The sequence below is a fragment of the Vulpes lagopus genome, chromosome 9 (genome assembly GCF_018345385.1).
Source record: "Vulpes lagopus strain Blue_001 chromosome 9, ASM1834538v1, whole genome shotgun sequence".
NCBI classification, from domain to species: Eukaryota; Metazoa; Chordata; class Mammalia; order Carnivora; family Canidae; genus Vulpes; species Vulpes lagopus.
The window spans coordinates 33,633,556-33,660,722 of NC_054832.1; the positions used below are offsets into that span (position 1 = coordinate 33,633,556).

At 37.5% G+C, this 27,167-nt stretch overlaps 1 protein-coding gene across 5 annotated transcripts in view; it reads right to left on the minus strand.

The window, feature by feature from the left end:
- Positions 1–3,371: 3,371 nt before the first annotated feature.
- The window catches only part of FZD6 (frizzled class receptor 6), a 40,553-nt gene continuing 16,757 nt past the window's right edge, over positions 3,372–27,167 (minus strand). For 3 of the 5 annotated variants that reach the window (XM_041769287.1, XM_041769288.1, XM_041769291.1), the window contains exons 3-7: positions 13,311–13,507; positions 9,199–10,216; positions 7,751–7,899; positions 6,144–6,572; positions 3,372–4,860 (exon numbers count right to left, since the gene is read on the minus strand). In XM_041769287.1, the coding sequence (XP_041625221.1) occupies positions 4,692–4,860; positions 6,144–6,572; positions 7,751–7,899; positions 9,199–10,216; positions 13,311–13,507 (1,962 nt within the window). In that variant the 3' untranslated portion in view covers positions 3,372–4,691. Of the gene's footprint in view, positions 4,861–6,143; positions 6,573–7,750; positions 7,900–9,198; positions 10,217–13,310; positions 13,508–17,705; positions 17,814–27,167 lie in introns of all 5 variants that reach the window. The other 2 variants (XM_041769290.1, XM_041769289.1) reach the window with 2 other exon arrangements.

Sequence of the window (27,167 nt, forward strand, 5' to 3'; positions counted from 1 at the left end):
TATAAATAGCCTAGCAGATGGATTCTAATGGATGTACTCTTTTTGAAAGATGATATTCCATAAAATTCTATTGAGGATTTGTGGCTGACTTTCAAGATGAAATGCTGCTTTATCAAATCTTTTCTGCTGTTGCATTTAGCTGCACTTTCCTCATGGCAATATTGTTACTGTACATGTAAATATGTAATTGAGGTCCACTTTCTTGGTCAAAAAATGCTATGTAATTCTTATAAAAATTAACATCACCACTTCTGAAATGGTAGGCTCTCTTTGCATCACAGACTCTGGTCTCATGAAAAAGAGAAACTGCTATTTTCTTTTGAACTAGAGGATAGTTTTGAAGTTTGCTACTAGAAATAGAATATATAAAAAATTTAAGTTTACTGAATACAAATGCTCTGTTCCTGGTTGGCGAATCATTTAGTGTACAGGTAGGTATAGATGTATATTTTTACCTTAAATAAATTGCTAACAAATCTAATCCAGCAGTATATTAAATGAGACACATGATATATTAATTGTCAAGATAGGATTCGTTACTAACTCACTAAAAAAGATCTATTTTCTATCAAATGCCAACATTGTTCTTAATGATGAAATACCATAGAAATTCCCTTTAAACAAGACCAGGACATCTGCTGCTACTGCTCTTAACAATTAAAGGTTCTCGGGATCCCTGGGTGGCACAGCGGTTTGGCGCCTGCCTTTGGCCCAGGGCGCGATCCTGGAGACCCGGGATCGAGTCCCACATCGGGCTCCCGGTGCATGGAGCCTGCTTCTCCCTCTGCCTGTGTCTCTGCCTCTCTATCATGAATAATAATAAAAATAAATAATAAAAAAAATAATAAAATAAAATAATAAAATAATAAAATAATAAAAAAAAATTAAAAAAAAACCAAAGGTTCTCAGGTCAAGCTAACAGATGAGAAATAAAATTACCATTATTTGAGACAAAAAGACCATCTACATTGAAAATCCAGGAAAAGTCAACTGTGAAATTATTAGAGTGAATAGAAGACCTAAAATAAATATTAAAAATCCATGTTTTCTACATTATCTTTATTTTTTTTATTTTTAAAGATTTTATTTATTTATTCATGAGAGACACAGAGAGGCAGGCAGAGGGAGAAGCAGGCTCCATGCAGGGAGCCTGATGTGGGACTCGATCCCAGGACTCCAGGATCATGCCCTGGGCTGAAGGCAGGCTCTAAACCACTGAGCCACCCAGGGATTCCTCTACATGATCTTTAAAAAGCAAGTTACGTGTCTGCAAATATACATAAGAGAATCATAAAACAGGAAGATACTATTTAAAATAACAGTGAGAAAAATGCTCTGTGAAATTAAAAATATGACAGCCCAAATAAGGATTCAATAGAAATCTAGAAGATAAGTTTGAGAAATAGTCTTAGAGAACCAAAACTCAAAGAGATGAACAGAAACAGAGGAAAGATGAGAAAACTGGAGGATCTGCCTAGGATGTCCATGATCAGATTAAAAGGGATTCCCATAAAAAAGAGCAAAGCAGAAGGGAGGAAATTATCACATATACACACCACACACAAAGACCATTTCACTGCATTGAATGTCTAAAGCTCGTACTTTTTTCAGATTCCCTTAATTTTTATCTAATGTACTTTTTCTAGGATACTACAATACATTCACCACGGCTCCATAGGCATCCCTTAGCTGTGACAGTTTCTGACTTTATTTTTCATGATCTTGAGAGCTTTGAGGACTGGTCAGGTATTTGTAAAACGTCCATCTGTTGAGATTTGTCTGCTTTTTTCACTAGACTGAGGTTATGGATTTGGGGGAGGAAGATTACAGAGGTCAGGTGCCACCTTCATCACATCATATGAAGGGCACCTACTCCCCACAAGTACTCTACTAATGACCGATGTCACCTGGCCTAGGTGGTGTTTTGTCAAGTTTCTCTACCGTGAAAGTTATTCTTCCCCAGCCCTGTTCCCTACTGTGTTCTTTGGAAGGAAGCCACTAACCATGTTGGAGTGAAGAGTTCCACTGCACCTCAAGGATGAAGTAGCTACATAAATCACTTCAAGAAATACTTTAGGAGCGTGACTGTTGGATGGTGTGGTAAGACCAAGTTGGGCTGTGTTGAGAAACTGCCTGTTTTCCAAAGTGGCTGCAACATTTTGCATTCCCATTAGTAATGAACAAGAGTTCCTGTTGCTGCTCTGTATCCTTACCAGAAATTGATACTGTCGGGGATCCCTGGGTGGCGCAGCGGTTTGGCGCCTGCCTTTGGCCAAGGGCGCGATCCTGGAGACCCGGGATCGAATCCCACGTCGGGCTCCCGGTGCATGGAGCCTGCTTCTCCCTCTGCCTGTGTCTCTGCCTCTCTCTCTATCTCTCTGTGACTATCATAAATAAAAAAAAAAAAAAAAAAAAAAAGAAATTGATACTGTCAGTTATTTTTTAAATTGTAACCATTCTAATAGGTGAGGTGGTGTCTCCTTGTTTGTCCTTGCTGATGTTTTTAAGTTACAGGAGTTTAACAAATCCATGCCTCATATTTCAGGAGTACCTCTGGATCTTTTCCTATTGGTCTGACGTGTGTGCCAATTCTTATTCATGTATTGTTTTTGCGTGTCTGCCTACATTTGATTATATGATGAATATTGTATTTGAAAAAGTATTTGTAGAATACAGAGAATGACATTTTCTTCCTCTAGACAAGATTTCCATATGCTTCTGCCTATTACTAACCCAGAACTACCTTATTCTAATTCCAAAGTAAGAGATTTTTTCTAGTCCACCCAGGTAACTTGAAGCAGGGCTGCTTTCCTTATACTTCACCCTTGCTCCTAGAATGCATCCCTTTGGAGGTCACAATTCTAAGTGCAGGGTGGTGTGTGGATACTCCTTCTCTTGAACCCCAGCCCTCTGAGGCTGATTCAACCTCTCAACCACTTTTTCCCAACCATTAAATGCTCCTTGAGCAAAAGAAGCTCCAATTGTTGGGCCTGGCAGAGTGAATTTCTTTCTTCTCCCAGATCTTACCCTGGCAATTCCTCACTATCTTATTTGTTTTTTAAAATGTTTTAATTTGATATCATTTTATTTCCCACTGCCAAGAGTGAGAGCAGGGTCCTGGGCTCCCTTTGCTTTACCCCATCCTTCAGGTCTCCCGCTGGCTTTAATAAGTATGGTAAATATGGCTGTATAAGATATATAGTCTGGTAAGAAATTGTAACAAATGAAAATAAGAGTCTTGTCTTCTCCTTTTCCAGTTTAAAAAAGAAAAAAGCTTCTGACTTATTAGTCATGGAACCACTGATCTGAAAAATCCTACCACCTCCTGGATCAGGACCACTAAAAACAAGCACAGAATTCTCCACAATCTCTTACACGGAGAGAATTTTATTACTGGAAAGCTCATACAATGTTTTTGTATACAAAGTTCAAAAATTCCAAAAACTTAGTATTTACATTTTCCATACAGTACATGATAATCTTCTTCTTATGCTAAGTAGAGGAAAAAAAACCCAAAGCATTAGAAACCATTCTTCAAGGTATAACACTTAATTGGAAATAAAATTAAGAAAATTCTTTAATATTTTAAAGTATGTTATATAAAATACATTTTGTTTATCAGGACTACATTTTTTCCTCATTTGGCTGGCACTAATATTGCTAACATATTTTTTAACACACTTTTAAATGTTCAGCAAACCCTATTTAAGTGCAGAAATGAATTCCACATAATGTCTGAGAAAGATACTGTATAAATTTTAGTATTCTAAATGTCAAAAAAATAGTTAAAGGGATAGCAACTATAAATATTACAAATACAATCTTGAGTGGTCATAAAACAGTTTTTTTTTTTTTAAGGAAATCAACTGCACTTGGCTTAAAAGAGTAACATTTCATCTAATCCTTCAGGACATATTATTTAAAAATGTAGAACGATCAATGAGCAGCATAATACAATCAACACTGGACATCAAGCACCTTATTTTAGTGGCATAACAGATGTATAAAATTCCTAAAACAAGACTTTATAAAATTCACACAGGGAAGATGATGAAGCAGAATAAATGGATTTTTAAAGTTGAATTTCTGTTATAACACTTTCCAGTGTGTCAGGTGCCAGTTATTTTTTATACTATAAAAGAATACTATTTTTCAATTTTCTTAGAAACTCAGTGTAAAAGCTACCAAAGTAGTGCTAAAATATCAGAATAACATAAAAATATTTGAATAGCTTTTCCAGGAATTCTAAAAAAAAAGTTCAAATACATATAAACTTATTTTCAAATATATAAAAAAGATACAAAGATAAGTTTTAAATACTTTAGCAAGGAAATATCTTGATTTTATGCCATAAAAGTGAAATAACATATAGTACATCTTAAAATACTTTTAACAAGAATAGAATAGAATCTTCATAAATAGAAAAGGAAGATTCCTCTAATCCCTTCTCCCACGCAACTTAAAAAAAATATTAACCTGCAAATTTCTGCTTTTCCTCTATACTGTATACTGTCATCATTGACCTCTGAGTGAAATGAATTCTATTATTTTCGGAATCTATTGTGTCCAGCTTAACAGTAGGCAATGCAGCTGTCAGTGCAGAAGAATACAACAGTGATATGGACAAGACAGCGTACTGTCACCTCCAGTGTAACATGAACCCACTCCTCAGCATCGGGACAACCTGCTTCTCAGGTATCAGAGTGACTTCCAGTGCCAGGCTCTTTTCTACCTCCTGAAGCTGAGTGAACGAGCAGTGATGTGGAGCCTTTCAGGCTGCCGGGCTCTGAAGAGCCTGGGACCTGCAAGTTGCTGCTCTGCACTGGGCCGGTTTCAGTGACATCACTTTTTGGAGTTACCCTAGGTAAAAAGATGAAAGTCGACATACATACAGACCAAAGCACAAATGTGATGCCAAATGTCCTTACAAATGCTATCTACTTCTCATGAGTTTTACTCCCAACCAGTTTCCACTTTTATCAGAGTATGATTAACTAAAACTCCTTATGTGTACCCTAACACTTCAAAATGCAAATACTTATTTTCATTTTTTTTTTATTTTTTTTTATGTGTTACTTATTTTCATTTTTAAAAGATTTTATTTATTTATTTGAGAGACAGAGACAAAGAGAGCACATGAGTGGGGGCAGAGGGAGAAACAAGCTCCCAGCTGAGCAGTGAGCCCAATGCAGGGCTCCATCTCAGGACCCCAGAGATCATGACCTGAGCTGAAGGCAGCCGCCTAACTGAGCCACCCAAGTGCCCTCAAATACTTTATTTTCAAATACAATGCTAACTTCAGAAACTGCATTAAGCACCCTCCATGCATGGGCTGAACATGGTGTGGCATGGGGAAAACAATGAATAAGACAGGATTCCTGCCCTTGGTTTAGTAAATATTTTATTCATTTCCCACCAAGGATGAGATGTTGTGTAATTCCAACATAAAGATGGAAATACAAAGATGCATCGGACCACAGCTCTGCCATTGAGGGTTTGCAAATTTAGGGGAGGTTTAAAGGCACGTGTCTAATTAGAATCTGGTCTGCAAAAGCTGTTATGGGAACACAAAGAAGGAGCATTTGGTATAGTTTGGGAGGACAGAGGTGAGACAACCTAGAGACCTAAAAGTACTTCGCTATCAGCATTCTGGCTCATTCGATGTTTACCTGTGTTTGGATCACTTATGACCATTTGGAAAAATGTCATTAAAGATAATGTCAATATCCTTTCGTGTTCAGAAAATAAGAAAGATTTTATAATCATCTTCATATAAAATGACAAATGCCTTTTAGCACTACGACACAGTACTAAAACTTAATAGCCTGTATTTCAGAAGAATCTCAAATATTTACACAAATATACATGCAACCTTGAACAATTACCATAGGAATGACTGTTACTTTCCTACTTGAACAACATTCATAAAGGCTCTTTTCAAAGCTAAGAATTAAACTATCAAATAGCACATTTATAGGCTGAAGCCAAACTTCCTAAATCCAAACTTCCTTGGACTAAGTGTATGGACATGTCATCTAGAACATTTTCTTTCCAGGTATGCTATGCTTTAATAATAATAAAAAAAAAGTATAATGCAGAATTCAAAGGAGTCCTGATTTAAGATAACAAAAATCAAAGCTCACCTTCCTTCACTCCGTGTACTTTCAGATATGCTGATCTTATCAGTCCCATTGCCTGCCCGGCCTTTCCTGTCAGTCTGTTCCTCACAGAGTCGGGAGCTGGATGCTGCTGGGGAGGCTGGCTCCCCACAGTCCTGTTCTCTTGATCTGGGAGTGCTCACTCCATCTGCTCTCACCTCTCTCACTGATGTTTCAGGGGAGGTTTGTATTTCTGTCAAAGTTTCTTGTCCTAAGTAATCGTGGTTAGTGATTGTCACTGCAGAAGTGCCATGATTGGCTGTAGCACCTGTGCTGGTTCCCATGGATTTGGAAATGACCTTCAGCTTGTGCGAACTTGGTTTGTAGTGCTTCTTTTTGTGCTTAACTTTAGAATTGTGCTTTAAGAAGAACTCACATGACTCCTGTAGTACTCTTCTACTTTCACTGATTGGACTGTAAGAGAAACCAAAGAGAGGGTTTACTTGGCAAATGTTAAGTGTTATGAAGAAGCCAAAAAGCATATAATATATCTTATGCCAAAAATCCTTAGTCAATCAAGTTAAAAATTTGAAATGACTTATGGTTATGAAATCTGGGATTATAAATACTATGAGATATAAGTAGACTGTCATGAAGTGAAATCTTTTTTTGCATACACCGTTAGTTGCCTTTGTCAACATAAACAAGTTGGTGAGAAATTTAAGAAGTGAAACCAAAGGATTAGGACAAGGAAACTCAAAGCGGCATAAAGTAGGGGACTATCTGCAAATTATATGTAAATACATCAAATATAAAAGTAAACCTGAAGAAAAAGGACGGAGAGTGGCTGGTTGTTAAATTTAATTATTTGCTAACATTAAAGTTAGCAAGTTATACTGAAGTGAGTATATAAATATGGGATAGATATATAATAATAGTGCAAAAAAATCAAAGTCCAGTTAAATGCAATTCTTCAGACTTCAAAAACTTAGAAAAGATCTATACTTCTGAGATTTTTACCACAAGAGTTTATTAATCAAACTAATGGGGAATAGTTAAAAAAACTATACTACATTGTTGACCGTATAGAGCATACAATGTATATAAATAACCAAAATGAACTATTTACTTGTAAATCTACTATATTGTTATAACATGCTATATAAGTTTAAAATTTTACCATCTTAAGCAAGGCAAATAAGTGACATTTTAAGCCAGCACTATGTATAATAAAATTTCAAGGTAGTAAACAATGATCATACAATATATTTGAATCCTACTTTACAGATTCCCTTACATATATTTGATCCCATTTATTCTCTTATCACTGATAAGAAAAATTAAAATTTAAAATGCTGCATCAAATAATGAATCCAGTGACAACAGTAACAATCTTGAATATAAGCTGTGGAAAGAAAATGCACACTTTACAAATCTTTCATTCATGTTTCAATAGAATAGTGTAGGTCAAAGACTATTTTAATGAGTGCCAAACAAAATAAAGTATGTTTCTCCAGGCTCCAGGAAAAAGAATTCCAAATTTGACATAATAGCTGACATAACGAAACTCTACTGAGTGATGACTTTAATAGTTCCTTGGTATTTGTTCTACTTAATTTAAAACAACATCAGATAATTCAATAGATTCTTACTCTCTCTTACGATTTCGTTTAAAAAACCCAGCCCATTCTGTGCATGTCTTTTTGCTTCCAACCCAGAAGACAGCAGAGATGCCAACAATTAATGTCATCAGATATTTTATCATAAATAAAGCCAATTCTGGTCGAGTTTCTGTTTTAGCCTACAAAAAAAAAAAGTGAATAATAAAAATTTCAGTCGTGCATTTAAAGTGGAGAGAAATCTATACAGTCAATGTAAAACTCATACAAAAAGTATAAATCTCCAGTCTGTTTTATCATAAAATGTTTGACATAACGTAATATAATGAATGGTGCTGCTTTAAGTGCATTCTTTATTAAAGTTCTGAATGAAGAACTTTTATCTGTGTATCAAAATATATAATTAGGGGAAATATATTTAGGAAGAATATCCTAAATCTTGGCTTGATTTCCCAGCATTTTTTCCTGTAAGTATAGCAGCCTCTTATAATTGCCAAAATATTTGGCTCTAAGAATTCATCTACTTTCCCTCATTATAATCAACCAAAAAATCACACTTAAACTCATTGGAACAACATACTATTTTAGAGTCTTTACACATTGTTGTTTATGTTATAAAAAATTTGGTTGGTTAGGGTGAAATAAGTATCAATACAATACAGTAAAATAAGTTCTGCTTTTATAAGCACATACAAAACCAAAAATTATAAGATAATATGATCAAATTAAATATACCCAAATAAGGTCTCTTCCCACTACAGAAGAATGAAAAACAACTCCCAATTCAGCAGAAGTTGACAGACCTGTTCTTCTGTTTCTGTTCCTCATTATTATCTGCCTTTGAAACTGAATTTAATTTTAAAAGAAGAGCTACAGGAGGCACTCCAACCACTGTAACCAAAGCCAAAACTTGAGGACAGAGCAGCTCTGGAGGCATGGATCTCAGTTTCATCTGATGCATGAAGAATCATTTCCTCTATCTGCTGGACTTTCTTACAGGAGATCAAATGTTATGTTTATGACTAGTTCAAGTGTACTTCCAGGGAACATTCTCCAGATTAAAGTTAAATAGTGAACTAATACAGGGGTACCTGGGGGGCTCAGTCAGTTAACTATCTGCCTTCGGCTCAGGTCATGCTTTCAGGGTCCTGGGATCTAGCTCAGCGGGAAGCCTGCTTCTCCTTCTGCACTCCCCACCCCCGCTTGTGAGCTCTCTCAAATAAATAAAATCTTTAAAAAAGAAATAGTGTAGGGATCCCTGGGTGGCGCAGCAGTTTAGCGCCTGCCTTTGGCCCAGGGCGCGATCCTGGAGACCCGGGATCGAATCCCACGTCGGGCTCCCGGTGCATGGAGCCTGCTTCTCCCTCTGCCTGTGTCTCTGCCTCTCTCTTTCTCTCTCTGTGACTATCATAAAAAAAAAAAAATTTAAAAATTAAAAAAAAAAAGAAATAGTGTAATGAAGTAATACAAACGCTCTTTACCTGATAAGGACACGGGATATGGTACTGACGACAGTGGTCAGAGACCCAGGTTATCTCCCAGGTGATCCTATTCACCTGCTCATAGACGTAACATCCCAGAAGTGTCACCAGTGGCACAAGATACAGGCCACTAAAGACTCCAATTCGAATCATAAATTTCTTTAGTTTCTCTTGGTTCCGGCCGTCATGTTGTATAACTTGTCGAACATGATTTAAGGAAATAATGCCAGCTAAAAGAAGAGACAGCCCGACAAACACACAAAGGCACAGTGGCAAGAGTACAAAGTAGCGAGAAGCATCCAGGTCATAAAGGCCAACAAAGCAAACGCCACTAATGTTGTCTCCTTCAACTTTGTTCATAGCAAGAAGCATAACAGTCAGAAAACCTGGTATTCCCCATGCAACAGCATGAAACCACACTGCTTTTTGTTCAATGGCTTCACAACTCCATTTTCTTCCTGCAGCTAAGAACCACGTAATGGTAAGAATCACCCACCACACGGTGCCAGCCATTGTGAAAAAATACAAAAACATAAACAGAACAGTGCAAGCCTTATTCTGAGAACCCAGAACTACTGTGTCACCGAGTTCTAGCTTCTCATCCGCCTTGTTGCAGGCTGTGCGATCGCCTAACAAGAATCCGATAAAGTACATTAGGGACACAATGCTGTAGCAGACGGAGTAATATATAATTGGTCTCTCTGGGTATCTGAATCTTTTAACATCAATTAAGAAAGTAAGGAATGTGAACAGAGTTGCACAGAGACAAAATATTGAAACTATTCCAATAAAACTTTTTGCAAACTCTAGCTCATCGCTTTTAAAATACATGTTAGGGCATGGAGGCGCGCACTGGTCAATCCCCAGAAACTTATAGCCTTGTCCCCCAGAAGTCTTAAGATGCCTTGGACACCAAAATCCAATGTCTCTCTGGACTTGCTCTGTGTTCTTCTGAGGACCAAGAAACTGTGTGTGTGGATCAAAAGTTACAGGAATAGTCTCATCACAGTACTGCAATCTGTAAAAATGATAAAAACTGAAGTCAACATTTTTATTGATTCACTATTTTAATGTATGCTTTCCAGCTATAAAGTGCTACCTTGTGCATTCATAATTGATGGGAGGACACACAACCTGATAGATTATAGGTTAGAGCTTTGAAGTTAACTAAAAACTTGTAGTTATTAGTGAGGCCCCAACACGCTAACATATGTTTAAAACAAGGCAAGTGAATATGAAAATTTCCTTACTCAGAAAATGATCAATTTAATAATTTTTATTTTGTAAACTTTTTTTCAAGTAGGCTCTACACCCTAGGTGGGGCTTAAACTCACAACCTCGAGATCAAAGAGTTGCATGCTCCACTGACTGAGCCAGTCAAGTGCCCCAATTAATAACTTTTAAATAATTTCTGTTTCTAAGACTAAATATCTAAGAAAGAATTCATCCTAAAAAAAAAAAGAAAAAAATTTATCTTAATTAGTAGTCTCCAGACAAATAAGTGTTGGCTTGTCTGTTTACAGTATTAGAAATATAAGCCATGGGGAAATTCACTTGTTTTCTAATGCCCCCCAAGTAAAGCGGCTCAACCATATATGACTAAGGTGTTAACAGCTAAAATTGACTGAAATGAGACCCTTCCCTTTCCTGGATTGGGTTAGGTGATCTCTACAGAAGATCACCAAGAGGTAGACTCAGACCAGCTTAATTCACATCACTATTCTGTTTGTTTGGCTGTTTTTTTAAATTGAGGTATAGTTGACATACCTTATTATTTGAGTTTTAGGTAGGTGTACAACATAGTGATTTGACATTTATATACATTGAGAAATGATCCCATGGTAAATCTAATCACCATCTGTCACAAAACTAATATAATGTTATTAACCATACATTATATCCCCATGACATAACTGGAAGTTTGTACTTCTTGCCTCCCTTGTTTATGGCATAGCAGAGTGAAGTATATTTCTATTTTGTGAAAAACTACTACTCAGTTAAATTTTTTTTTACAGTTTTAAACTTAAATTCAATTTGCCAACATATAGTATAACACCCCATGCTCACCCCATCAAGTGCCCTTCTCAGTGCCCATCACCCAGTCACCCCATCTCCCCCTCACCACCCCTTCCACAACCCTCTGTTTTCCAGAGTTAGGAGTCTCTCATGGTTTATTTCCCTATCTAATTTTTCCAGCTCAGTTCCCCTCCTTTCTCTTATAATCCCTTTCACTATTTCTTATATTCCCCTTATGAGTGAAACCATATGATGACTGTTCTTCTCTGATTGACTTATTTCACTCAGCGTAATACCCTCCAGTTCCATCCACATGGTGGGTATTTGTCTTTTCTGATGGCTGAGTAATATCCCATTGTATATATAGACCACATCTTCTTCATCCATTCATCTGTCTACTCAGTTAAATTTCTACACACCAATATTAATTTGGAGGATCTGTAGGGTTTAAAAATTAGTGGGAGCTTTAGGGCACCTGGGTGGCTCAGTTGGTTAAGTGTCTGACTTCAGCTCAGGTCATGATCTCGTTGTCCTGGGACTGCAACCTACACTGGGCTCCCTACTCACCAGGAAGTCTGCTTCTCTCTTCCTCTGTCCCTCCCTACACTGTGCTCTCTCGCGCTCTCTCTAAAATAAATAAAATCTTAAGAATTTTTTTAAAATAAATTAGTGGGAGTTTTTAACAAGAAAACATTTATCTTACTTAAATATTTATTTATTTAATTTTTAAAAAGATTTTATTTTTAAGTAATCTCTACACCCAATGTGGGATTCAAACTCATAACCCCAGCATCAAGAGTTGCATGCTACACCAGCTGAGCCAGCCAGGTACAGCAACAAGAAAACGTTTAAAACATGCTTTAGATATAGATAAGAGTAGCAAATAATAAAATACATGCCCAGAAAAAGAACATTATGTATCTACCAACATTTTAAAAACTTAATATTATGTCAGTTTTGCTTTATATCTTTTAAAATAAAACAATATAACATTAGATATCAGGTGGGACGCCTTCTGGTTTTACTCTCTTTTTCTCTCTCCCCAGAAATACTCATTACCATACGTTCAGTTTTTATTCTCCTTATGCATTTTTAAAAAATCTTTCCTATGTGATTTTCTAGCCATAATATTATATAGTATTGTTTCACAGGTTTTGAATTTTATATAAATGACACCGTACTATATATATCATCCTATAGCATCCTATTTTTACTTAACTTTTAGATTTATCCATGCTTATAGATGTGGATCAACTACATTAATTTTATCAACTATATGGTAGTATTCTAGTGTATAGGTACATCACTAGTCATTCTTCTACAATGGACTTTCAGTTTTTCCATTTTTTAAAAAAGTAGGAATAATTAGCAATCAGTATTCTTATGTATGCTCCACTGTTTGTGTAAAAGTTTCTATAGAGGGGGATTGCCTAGAACGTAAGGTATGAGTATGCTCAACTTTACTATATATTACCCATTGTTCCTGAAAACGAGTATGTGTTCACCAGAAGTGTATGACTTCCACAAAGCATCTATATACTTCCTTTAGTCTACAGATTAAGAAACAGAAAGGTAGACACAGCTTCTTTCCCAGTTTTATCGTGTAAAGTCTCATTATATCAGTAGAATAACTCAAATTACAATCCCCTAATGTCTAGAGAATAGGAGACAAAAGTTATTAATCAAGGTCAATGTGCAAAAAGGTCAGTGAATTGATAAGTTCATTTCCCCCCAGTTTGGGTCAAAGGCACCCTTACATGTTCTCAGAGAACTGTGTACTTCTCTTTTGTTGTATCTAGCATGGTTGTAATTTTACATTTATTATTCTAATTATTTGATTACTATTTGTTCTTCCCATACCACTGCAAAGTTCTCACTGCAAATCTGTTTTTGCTCACCATTATGTCCAAACGCTTATCACCCCAGTGGCTGGCATATGTTAAGTGTAAGATAAACATTTGTTGAATGAAATAATGAAATCCTGTCACAAATGTTCTGGAAAACTAACACCAGCATTAAAAGATTATTGGTAAAAAAAATAAAAAATAAAAAAAATAAAAGATTATTGGTAGCTTTTAGTTGAAAACATAATTTACCTGTCACATTCAAGTTCCTCAGGCCATCGCATACCAAAAGTGTCGATTAGTTTTTTGCAATCAGAATATACTTTCTCACAAAACTTACGACAAGGTGGAACCACATTAATTTGGTCTGTGCACGCTGGTACGAAAGCTTTGCAAAGGAAAGTTTCAATGTTTGGTGAACATTCCAAATTTGCAAGGGGAAGAAAGGGCTATTAAGAAAAACAGCAAGATAAGTAAGGTTAGAAAACATTTTAATAACAAATGAATGAAATTAATTTACTATTCATACACCTTTTCACTTACACTCCAAAAGAATCTTTATCTCTCTCTCAATACAATCAATTTTTTTCACTTTTATTTATGTATTTTTAAACTAATCTCTATGCCCAATGTGGAATTGAGTCATGTACTCTACTGACTGTGCCAGCCAGGTGCCCCTCAATATAGTCAAATTTTAAGGAGATAATTTCAGTTGGTCTGTTAGACTTATGAACCCTTCATGCGCAATGGAATATTATAGTTTTATTAAATTATACATTTTTAAAGAAGATGAGCTAAATCAAATCAAAAGCAAAGCATGAATTGCTTGCTAGGTAAAATAAATTATGCAAATATCCCATTTATAAGTATATACTGGAACACCCAAACACTGTACTAAGCATTCTAGAGAGTGAAGGAATGTTTGGGGCAGAGGAACAGCACAGAAAAGGCATGAGTATCACTAGAATGTGTACATGCAGGGCAAGCTCAGAGTGGCTAGAATATAAGGTCAAAGAGGTGGTGTTAGGGTCCAAGTAAGAGAGGTGAGATTGGAGGTATGCTGGGCCTGATCCTGGAGACCAGGAATGACAATGGTAAATTGCCTGGATTTTCAAATCAAGGAATGAAATACTATTGGAGAGTTTTAAGCAGGGAGTATCTCTAGAGTCTGACAGCTGAGCTGGAATGCTGGACCCCCACTAATTGGCTGTGTAACTTTGTCAAATTAACTTTTCTGTGCATTAATTTTTTCATCTGTAACATGGCAATAATAGTAGTACCTGTTCCATAAGACTGTCATGAGAATGGAATTAATAAATGTAGTGCACTTCAAATAGTGTTTGGCATTTAGTAAGCACTCAATAAACGTCAGATTGTGATGATTACACTTTAGAGAATACAGATGACTTCTGGATAAACCTGGCACACTAATCACAGATGTTCACCCCTTTTCCCTCCTCATGCTTCCTCACTAAAATTATAATAAAGAGAAAAAAAAGGTACTAATCCATTGGTAAGTGAACAGAAGAGACCACATTAGCATATCTGAATTTTCTGGAGAACAAAAACAACAAGAAAGCCCCAACCTTTCCAAGACAGGAAACTATTAGAGGAATGGAAAGTGAAGGGCAGCCCGGGTGGCTCAGAGGTTTAGTGCCACCTTCAGTCCAGGGCATGATCCTGGAGACTCGGCATGGAGTCCCATGTCAGGCCTCCTGCATGGAGCCTGCTTCTCCCTCTGCCTGTGTCTCTGCCTCTCTCTCTCTCTCTCTCTCTCTCTCTCTCTCTCTCTCTCTGTGTCTCTCATTAATAAATAAATAAAATCTTTAAAAAAAAAAAAGGAATGGAAAGTGACATAATGGAACACAGGACAGACAGAACTAGGAGTGGAGGGATTCAGGTGACAAGGAGCTGACGTGCCCTAAATAATCTGAAAATCTAAGTTCTTTGAGATACCAAGTAACACAAAAGGCTACCCTCACACTTACCCCAGTAGCCAGAGGACTACTGCATTCTACCGGGGTTGTTTCCAGGAAAAAGGCAGCTAGCGATGGTGTGCACTTGGGGCATCAGGCACAGGGCAAGAATACAGCACAAAGTGAAAAGAGGGGGACTGAATAACAGTCTACCTACAGAAACGTGAAGCCCTTATCTTCCTGTTCCTGTTCTGCTCAGGCATATACCCACCATCCTCATTCTATGAAAAAATTCAACAGTCTTGAAGAGCTCTACATTCTGACAATGAAAAAGACAGTTGACCTTGAATTCACCCTACTATGAAGCCCATTACTAACAACCCCCATTCTTGCAAATGGAGCTTTTTAGTGCCCCACACAAATATAAATGGGCAGCCAAGGATCATCAGGCATTTGAACAAAGCCTCCCACATCAAATAGAAACCAAAACAAACAAGTAGATAATTGAATATTTGGAGGAAACAGAGATATAGGGAACAGAAGAAAACAAATCACAGAATAAACAAAAACCTTAATATCTTAAATGAGAAGTTACTGCAGTCATTTAAAACGGATGGAGTGCTAGAGAAAATTAAAATAAGATAGCTCGAATAAAAATAAAACAACTACAGAAGGATAGAAGATAAAACTGAAGAAGGATATGGACAATCAGAGAGAAAATCCTCCCAATCAGAGGATCAGTCCAAGTGTCCAACACTTGACTACAGGAGTTTCAGAAAGAACAGGGAAAATGGGGGTATATAGATGGATGATAATCAAAGAACATAACATTTTTCACAACAGAAGGGTACTAGTTTACCAACTGAAAAAGCTGGCATCACACTGCAACCTTACTAGTAAAACATTTCTGGGCTATAACTACAATTTGTTTTTAAGATTTATATATTTATTTGAGAGAGAGCATGAGCAGGGGGAAGGGCAAAGGGATAGGGAGAGAGAGAGAGACTCTTAGGCAGATTCCTTGCTTCTGAATATCTAATATCAGATACTAGGAGACAGTGCAAAAATAACTCTAATATTCTCAAAGAATATTACTTTTAACCTGGAATTCTATACCCAACCAAACATTTAGGTAACAGTAAAATAATGACCTTTTTGGCTCTGTAAGGAATAAAAAATGTTAACTTTCAAGTATCCATTTTTAGGAAGCAACTAGAAGACACAGTATTCCTAAAACCAACTGAAGGAATATGAATAAACCATGAAGATAAGTGACATAGGACTCAAGAATTAGTTGATCCAAAACTGGAGAATGGCAAGAGGAAGCCTTAGCATGGCAGCTATGTATCTACTGCAGAAAGCAATCAGGGCAAGGAGGAATGTCTTAGGGAATGGGAATGGGAATGGGGGACTGGAATTGACAGGTTATATGATATTTTGAGCATCTGGAAAAACTGCTGTTACATGTCTAAAAATCTGCTGGGACATCAGAAAAAAAATTAGCTGTAGGTACATAAAAACAAAGTAAATGGGGAAAAATGCAGTTACTACATTAAAAAAGAGGAAGGGTACTAAAGAAATACAGGGGCAGCCCAAGTGGCTCAGCGGTTTAGTGCCGCCTTTGGCCCAGGGTGTGATTCTGGAGACCCAGTATGGAGTCCCACGTTGGCTCCCTGCATGGAGCCTGCTTCTCCCTCTGCCTCTCTCTCTCTCTCTTTCTCTCTCTCTGTTGTCTCTCATGAATAAATTTTTAAAAATCTTAAAAAAAAAAAGGAATACAAGCAGTCAAAGCATAGTACTTGACTCAGTAATGTACAATATTTAATGTTCCTAGTAATGCTAGCACTCATGATTGATTTAATCAAGAGCTGTGTTAGAAGGTTGGGCGGAGAAGTAAAAAAGGTAGAGTAAGACAAATTATCAAATGCCATAATAAGAGAGAATAAATAGAGACTGCCTGAAGTTCTAAATGGAAGAATCACTAAGTAACAGAGTAAGTATATTAGAACATGGTCCAAGTATCAGAAGATCCCTGAAAATGTTCAAAGTAGCTGCCTTTGGGGAAGAGGACTGGGATGGGGAAAAATAAGAGTGGGCAGGAACTACTGTTTTTCTGTTAAAAGCCTTTAATATTGAGAATTTTCTTCGAGCTTTATTTGGGTATAACTGACATACAATAAAGTGAACATGTATAAAGTGTAAACTTTTCTGGGTTTTGAAACCATTATCACAGTCAAAGAAATAAATGTATCTATCACACAATGAAAAGTTTCCTCTTGCCTCTTTGAAATCCCTCCAATCCCTTCTTCTTGTCTCCCCTCTTACCCTATCCCCCTACCCCAAGACAGTAACCTCCCCTGGTTAATCACTGATATGCTATCATTATAGAGTGGTATTTCCTAGAGTTCTAGATAAATGGAATCATACAGTATATATTCTTTTTTGTCTGGCTTCTTTCACTTGGCATCATTTTGAGATTCAATCATGTTGTTCTGTATATCAACAGTTCATTCTTTTTAATTGCTAAGTAGTATTCCATTGTGTGTTTACACCATAAATTGTTTATCCATTCACCTGTTGATGGGACAGTTTGAAGTGCCATGGGACATGAGGGTGGATATCCACTAGCTGACAATTAAATAGAGCTCTGTAGGTAAGAGACTTTAGGTAGGACATAGATTTGGAACCCATCATTATAAAAATGGTAAATGAAATATGTGAATGATATTACCTAGAGAACATGTAGAGTAGAGAAGATGAAAATTCGGATTCAAGAAGAATGGGGCTGAACTTACATATTAATATCCTCTTCTCCAAATGCCACTGAAATGGGAAAAGGCTTAAAGATAAAAAAAAAAAAAAGAAAATCTATAGCTCTACAAAAAAAAAAAAAACAAAAACCAACCAAACAAACAAACAAAAAAACAGGAAAAGTTCTTATCAATGAACTATAAACATTGAGACATTTCTGAAAGATAAAAGGGAATGGAGGTGTAGCATCTGGTAAGACGGTGGAATGGGAGGACCCTAAGCTCACCTCAGCCCACAGATACAATTAGGTTAACGCTCATATCAGTGTAAATAACACATCTTGTCCCAGAAAAGAGGGACACCTGAGTGGCACAGTGGCTGAGCATCTGCCTTTAGCTCAGGTTGTGATCCGGGGGTCCTGGGATCAAGTCCTGAATCAGGCTCCCCCACAGCGAGCTTGCTTCTCCATCTGCCTTTCCCTCTGTGTCTCTTATGAATAAATAAATAAATAAAATCTTTAAACACACACACACACACACACACACACACATAAACACACACACACAAACCCAGAAAAGAACTAAAAGAAAAGACTGGCAGAACAAACTCCACACTAAAGGTAGAAAAGAGGCCACAGTGAAGAGGGTAGGAAGGATATGTGTTCAGAGCTAAACAAACCCTGGAGTCCTTAGAAAGGAGGGAGCCATGGACAGGGCGAGGGGAGAGAAAGACTGTCATATAGGAGAGCCTGCATGGGAAAGATGATAATTTAATAATTAGAGGGGCTTTGATAATTACAGGGTCTGAATTTTTTGAGTTCTCACAATCAGTGGGACTTAAAGCCTGGGATTTAAAAAATCAGCACGCTGCTTTCTGGGAGAGCCAACTGAGTCCCCACTCTTAAAGAGGCAGCACTACAAACAATCCGTGGAGATACAGTATATACAGTATATACGCAGCAGCCTGGGGCATAGGGGAGGGTTACTTGCTAATTTCAATGTGTGTCTCCAAGCGATAGAGATCCCTGGGGGACTCCCTCAGGAACAAAGGAGCTAACTGGAACCACTTCCCTTCCCCACCTCCCAGAATGAACACATGGCTACCTCTGGGAACTAGCCCAGAGCCAACACTCATTACCTACCTTGCTTGTACCACCATCTGCCCACTTAGGGGATCTGCCCCCTCTTGCCAAGAATGCCTCGGTCCCAGCACTGAGGGTCCCCTCCCCAGAATACTGATACACCTTGCCAACACCTTGTCTCCCAAACTCTGTGCTTTGAGAAGCCTCAATCCTCCAGTGGCAGTGAGTCCAACTGAAGAGCAGCATGCCTCGTTAAAACTGCAGGCCCCTTGCCTTTGGCCCAGGGCATGATCCTGGGGTCCCAGGATCGAGTCCCACATCGGGCTCCCTGCTCCTTCCTCTGCCTGTGTCTCTGCCTCTCTCTCTCTCTCTCTCTCTGTGTCTATCTTGAATAAATAAATAAATCTTTAAAAAACAAACAAACAAAACTGTAGGCCCCATACCAGCAGCCACACCAGCCACACACTCCATTAGCAGCAATTCCCCTCTGCTAGCACAAACGTTGTGGACACTGTGGGCCCTGCTCCCTCCAGGAGCTCTTGGTTGGAGCCCATTCAAGCTGGAGACACAAGCCAGGCAGTGTGCAAGCAACCATGACAGGGGCCAGCACCACTCCAAAGTGATTCCTGCCCTTGGGTGAAGGGAAGATAACCACACACACCAGTCAAGTGGTACCAGCAGTGGGCTGGAGGCAGACAGTTGGTCTGACTACAGGTCCTGCCAACTAATAAACGCTTCTCAGGGGACAACACAGGAAAAACACCCTTTAGTTTGGTGCTACATCATCTCAGGCAAATGCCTGGTCTGACTAAACTCAAGTCCAAGGTGGTCCTACACTGGCCCACTAACAACACAGGCCACAGCACTGCCCACAACAGGCAAAGAGAGCCACTGCAGAAGACTGGACTAAAGGCAAACGTGGCCAACACATAGCAGTAGGGCACATGCAACACACACAGGAGACACCTTGAGGGACCAGATTCTGGTGAACAGGGAACACTGTACTGCAGGGCACTATAGGACCTCTTCTTCATAAGGCCATTACTTTCAAGATGTAGCTGACTTTCCTAACACAGAGAAACAGACACAGAGAGTTAGATCAAATGAGGAGACAGAGGTCCAAATAAAAGAACAAGACAAAGCCATAGCAAGACACCTAAGTAAAACACATATAAGTAATAATGTCTGATAGAGAATTTAAAGTAATGATCATAAAGACAGCCACTGGCCTTGAGTAAAGAGTGGAAGACATCAGTGAAACTTAAAAAAGAGATTAAAAGAACCAATCGGGCAGCCCCGGTGGCTCAGCGGTTTAGTGCCGCCTTCAGTCCAGGGCATGATCCTGGAGACTCGGGATCAAGTCCCACATCGGGCTCCCTGCATGGAGCCTGCTCCTCCCTCTGCCTGTGTCTCTGCCTCTCTTTCCCTCTCTCTGTGTGTCTCTCATGAATGAATAAATGAATTAAATCTTAAAAAAAAAAAAGAACCAATCAAAGATGAAGAACACAATATATGAAGTTAAAAATACATTAGAGGTAGGGGCACCTGAGTGGCTCAGTTGGTTTACTGTCCAACTCTTGATTTCAGCTCAGGTCTCCATCTTAGGGTCATGAGTTCAAACCACACATTGGGCTTTTGGCTGGGTATGGAACCTACTTAAAAAATATATACTAGATGGGATACAAAGTAAGCTAGAGGAAGCAAAATATGAATTAACAACGTGGAGGGCAGACTAATTTAAAGTAATCAAGCTGGGCAGGTGAGGGGAAAAAATACACAAAATGAGAAGAGACTTATGGGAACTCAGCAACTTCATCAAGCATAACATTCTCATTACAGGAATCCCAGAAGAAGAGAGGGAAGACAGGGAAGAAAACTTATGTGAATAAATAACAGCTGAAAATTTCCTTAATCTGAGGAAGGAATTAGGTAACCAGAGCCCCCAACAAGAACAACCCTAGGAGGTCCAAACCAAGACACACAGTAATTAAAATTGCAAAAAAGTAGTGATAAAAATTTTAAAAGCATCAAAGGAAAAGAAAAAAGTTACATACAAGCAGAAACCCCATACGTCTATTGGTAGACTTTTCAGCAGAAACTCTGCAGTCAAAAGAAAGTGGCATAATATATTCAAAGTGCTGAAAGGAAAAAAAGTTTGCAGCCAAGATAATCTATCCAGCAAGGCTATCATTCAGAATAGAAGGAGAGAGAAAAAGTTTCCCAGATAACAAAAGTTAAAGTAATTCATGACCATTATGTCAGTTCAACAAGAAATGGTAAAGGGGACTCTTTGAGTAGAAAGAAAAGACCATAAGTTATGAGTAAGAAAAGTAGGAAGCACAAAAGCAGTAAAATTAAGTATACCTGTAAAAATCAGTAAAGAGACTCACAAATTAAAAGAATATAAAGCGTGACTCCATTTACCTAAATGCAGCAGGGGAGAGAGTAAGTAACAGGTTCAAATTTAAGTGATCACCTTAATATAGACTGATATATCTATATCTATATCTATATCTCCAAGTATTTCACTAAATAAAGCCAGAAAACCATGAGAGAAGAGAGCAAGAGAAGAAAGGACACAGAAAAACTACAAAAATAACCACAAAACAAGTTACAAAATAGCAATAAATACATATCTATCAAGAATTACTTTGAATGTAAATGGATTAAATACTCCAATCACAAGACATAGGGTGATAGAATGGATTAAAAGACTAGACCCATCTATACACTGCTTATAAGAGACTCATTTCTGACCTAGGCAGATTGAAAGTGAAGGGATGGAAAAGCATCTATCTTGCAACATATGTGAAAAGAAAATTGTGGTACAACATACTTACACTGGATAAAACAGATTTTATTTTATTTTATTTTTTAAGATTTTTATTTATTTATTCATGAGAGACACAAAGAGAGAGAGAGAGAGAGAGAGAGAGAGGCAGAGACACGGGCAGAGGGAGAAGCAGGCTCCATGCAGGGAGCCCGATGTGGGACTCGATCCCAAGACTCCAGGATCACGCCCTGAGCTGAAGGCAGACGCTTAGTTGCTGAGCCACCCAGGCATCCCATAAAACAGATTTTAAAATAAAGACTATAACAAGAGACAAAGAAAGACACTATGTTATCATAAAGGGGACATTCCAACAAGAAGATGTAACAATTGTAAATATTTATGCACCCAACATCAGAGCATTCAAATACATAAAACAATTTGTAACAAACATAAAGGAACTAACTGATAGTAATACAATAACAGGATTACTTTAACACTCCACATACATCAACAGATGGATCATGCAAACAGAAAATCAACACGGAAACAGTGACTTTGAATAACACAGATATATTCAGATCATTCCGTCCTAAAACAGAAGACTATATATTCTTTTCAAGTGCACATGGAACATTCTCCAGAACAAATGACATATCAGGCCACAAAACGAGTCTCAACCAATTAAAAAAGATCAAAGTCATACAATGCATCTTTTCTGATCACAATGCTATGAAACTAGAAATCAACCACAAGAAAAAATATGGGAAGAACACATTGAGGTTAAATAACATGCTACTAAGCAATAAACAGATCAAGCAAGAAATCAAAGAAGAAATAAAAAATTACATGGACAGAAATGGAAACGAAAATACAATGGTCCAAAATCTTTGAGATGCAGCAAAAGTGGTTCTAAGAGGGAAGTTTATAGCAATACAGGTCTACCTCAAGAAGCAAGAAAAATCTCAAATAAACAACCTAATCTTACATCCAAAGGAACTAGAAGAAGAACAACAAACAAAACCCAAAACCAACAGAAGAAAGAAAATAATAAAGAGCAGAGCAGAAATATATGATATAGCCCAATAGAACAGATCAATGAAACCAGAAGCTGGTTCTTCGAAAAGATCAACAGAGATGAAGAATTGGAGACCATGGAGAGGTAGAGGGCAAAAGGCAAGGAGCCTGCTTCCTGAATTGGCATGCAGAAATCTTCCTGCTGAATGCTCACAGCTGACTGTGTGGACACAAACTATTTTCTGGAGTCTTTGAGGGTTCAGGGGTTCAGGATTTATCTCTTACAGTAATGCTTTTAATCTATTGAAGTGAACAGATGAAAATTAAATGACTCCAAAAATTATTCAGGTAGAATTAAAATGTCCTGCTCAGTCAGAGAATACTAGGGCAAACCTAAATAAATTAGAGTCACTTCTGAATAGCTGAAATTTGAGAACTGTGATCTGATATGACTTTATTATGGAAGGAGGCTGTATAATAATGGGGATAATATTTGGTCCTGTATCATAGGGTTATTCTGAGAACTGAATATTGTATTGTAAATAAGCTAATAATTACACATATAAATTAATAAAACATAATCAAACATTGCCTAAATCATAGTGAACAAACAAGGATTCATAAAGAGAAAGAAAAAACTCAAATAACCAAATTAGAAATGAAAGAAAAGAAGTAACAACCAACACCATAGAAATACAAAGGATTGTAAGAGAATGCAAAAAATTATATGCCAACAAATTGGACAACCTAGAAGAAATGGATAACCTCCCAAAATTGAATCAGGAAGGAATACAGAAAATTTGAACAGACCAATTACTAGCAATGCAATTGAACAGGTCACAAAAAAAAACTCCCAACAAACAAAAATTCAGAGCCAGACAGCTTCACAGGTGAATTCTAACCACATTTAAAGAAGAGTTAAAACCTACTCTTCTCAAATTTTTCTAAAAAATAAAGGAGGAAGGAAAACTTCCAAATTTGTTCTATAAGGCCAGCATTACCCTGGTACCAAAACCAGATAAAGGCACCACAAAAAAAGGGAAAACTACAGGTCAATATTTTTGATGAACATAGACACAAAAATCCTCAATAAAATATTAGCAAATCGAACCCAACAATACATTAAAAAGATCATCCCCCATGATCAAGTGGGATTTATTCCTAGATGCAAGGGTGGTTCAATATTCACAAATCAATCAACATAATGCATTATATCAATAAGAGAAATGATAAAAACTGTGTGATCATTTCAAAAGATGCAGAAAAAGCATTTGACAAAGTACAAAATCCATTTGTGATAAAAAAAAAAACCTTCAAAAAAGTAGGTTTAGGGGGAATATACATCAACATAATAAATGTCTTATATCAAAAACTCACAGCTAACATCATACTCAATGGGGAAAAACTGAGAACTTTTCTCCTAAGGTCAGGAACAAAACAAGGATGTCCACTCCTAGCACTTGATTATTCAACATAGTACTGGAAGTCCTAGCCACAGTAATCAGACAACAAAAAGAAATGGAAGGCATTCAAACTAGTAAGAAGATGTAAAACTTTCACTATTTGCAGATGACATAGTATTATATATAGGAAACCCTAAAGACTCCACCAAAAAACTACTAGAACTGATAAATGAATTCAGCAAGGTCGCAGGATACAAAATCAATGTACAGAAATCCACTGCATTTCTATACGCTAATAATAAAGCAGTAGAAAGAGAAATTAAGAAAACAATCCCATTTAAAATTTCATGAAAAAGGGCAGCCCGGGTGGCTCAGGGGTTTAACGCTGCCTTCAGCCCAGGGCATGATCCTGGAGTCCCGAGGATAGAGTTCCACATCCGGCTCCCTGCATGGAGCCTGCTTCTCCCTCTGCCTGTGTCTCTGCCTCTCTCTCTCTCTCTGTGTCTCTCATGAATAAATAAATAAAATCTAAAAAAAAAAAAAGTTAATGAAAAATAAGAAAATACCTAGGAATAAACTTAACCAAAGAAATGAAAGACCTGTACTTTGAAACTGTAACACTGATGAAAGAAACTGAAGAGACATTCAAACAAATGGAAAGATATTCCCTTGTTCATGGATCAGAAGAACAAATATTGTTAAAATGTCTATACTACCCAAAGCAATCTACATATTTAATGCAATTCCTATCAAAATACCAAGAGCATTTTTCACAGAACTAAACAATTCTAAAATTTGTATGGAATCACAGAAGACCCTGGATAGCTAAAGCAATCTTGAAAAAGAAAACCAAAACTGGAGGTATCATAATTCCAGACTTTAAGCTATATTACAAAGCTGTAGTAATCAAAACAGTATGGTACTGGTACAATAGAGGACACCTAGATCAATGGAACAGAAAAGAAAGCCCAGAAATAAAACTGTAATTATATGGTCCGCTAATCTTTAACAAAGGAGGCAAGAATAAACAATAGGGAAAAGACAGTCTCTTCGACAAATGGTGTTAGCAAAACTGGACAGCTACATGCAAAAGAATGAAACTGAACCACTTTCTTATATCAAACACAAAAATAAAGTCAAAATTGATTAAAGAACTAAATGTGGGGGCCCGGATGGCTCAGCGGTTTAGCACCGCCTTCAGCCCAGGGCCTAATCCTGGAGACCCGGGATTGAGTCCCATGTCGGGCTCCCTGCATGGAGCCTGCTTCTCCCTCTGCCTGTGTCTCTGAGCCTCTCTCTCTGTCTCTCATAAATAAATAAAACCTTTAAAAAAAATAAAGACTTAAATGTGAGACCTGAAATCATAAAAATCCTAGAAGAGAGTACGGACGGTAATTCCTCTGATATCAGCCATAAAAACATCTTTCTAGATATGTCTCCTGAGGCAAAAGAAATAAAAGCAAAGATATACTATTGGGAGTAAATCAAAATAAAAAGTTTCTGGGGCGCCTGGGTGGCTCAGTCATTAAGTGTCTGCCTTCAGCTCAGGTCATGATCCCTGGGTCCTGGGATCAAGCCCCACATAAGCCTCCCTGCTCAGCAGAAAGCCTGCTTCTCGCTTTGTCAGCTGCTCCCCTGCTCATGCTTTCTCTCTGTGTGTCAAATAAATAAATAAAAAGCTTTAAAAAAAAAAAAAAGCTTCTACACAGCAAAGGAAATAATCAACAAAACTAAAAGATAACCTACTGAGTGGGAGAATATGTTTGCAAGTGATATATCCAATAAGGATTAGTATCCAAATATACAAAAGAACTGATACAATTGAACACAAGAAAACAAATAATCCAAGTAAGAAATGGGAAGAGGACGTGAACAGACATTTCTCCAAAGAAGACATCCAGATGACCAACAGACACATGAAAAGATGCTCAACGTCATTCATCATTAGGGAAATGCAAATCAAAACCACAATGAGACATCAACTCGTATTTGTCAGAATGACTAAAATAAAAAAAACTCAAGAAAGAACAAGTGTTGATGAAGATGTGAAGAAAACAGAATCCTTTTGCACTGTTGGTGGGAATGCAAACCAGTCCAGTCACAGTGGAAGACAGTATAGAGGTTCCTCAAAAAATAAAAAACAGAACCACCCTATGATCCAGTAATTGTACTACTGGGTATTTTTTTTTAATTTTTATTTATTTATGATAGTCACAGAGAGAGAGAGAGAGAGAGAGAGAGAGAGGCAGAGACACAGGCAGAGGGAGAAGCAGGCTCCATGCACCGGGAGCCCAACGTGGGATTCGATCCCGGGTCTCCAGGATCGCGCCCTGAGCCAAAGGCAGGCGCTAAACCGCTGCGCCACCCAGGGATCCCATGTACTACTGGGTATTTACTCAAAGAATACAAAAACACTAATTTGAAGGGATATACGCACTGCTTTGTTTACTGCAGCATTATTTACGATAGCCAAATTATGGAAGCAGCCGAAGTCTCCACTGATTGATGAATGGATAAAGAAGATGTGGTATACGTGTGTATACATATTCACACACACATATACATACACATATATATTTACATATAGAATGGATAGTATTTAGCCATAAAAAATAAATGAAATCTTGCCATTTGTAACAACATGGATGGATCTAGAGAGCATAATGCTAAATGAAATAAGACAGTCAGTGAAAGACAAATACTATATGATTTTCCTCATATATAGAATTTAAAAGACAAGACAAAGGGTAGCTCTATTTTCAACTTTTTGAGGAACCTCCACACTGTTTTCCAGAGTGGCTGCACCAGCTTGTATTCCCACCAACAATGTAGGAGGGTTCCCCTTTCTCCATATCCTCACAAACATCCCTATAATCCAGCAATTGGACTACTAGGGATTTACCCCAAGGATTCAAATGTAGTGATCTGGGGGGCACCTACATCCCAATGTTTATAGTAGCAAAGTCCACAACAGCAACTATGGAAAGAGCCAGATGTCCATTGACAGATGAATAGATAAAAATGTGGTACATTTATACAATGGAATGCTACTCAGCCATCAAAAAAAAAAAATGAAATCTTGCTATTTGTAATGACATGGATGAAACTAGAGGATATTATGCTAAGTGAAATAAGTCAATCAGAGACAGACAATTATTACATGATCTCACT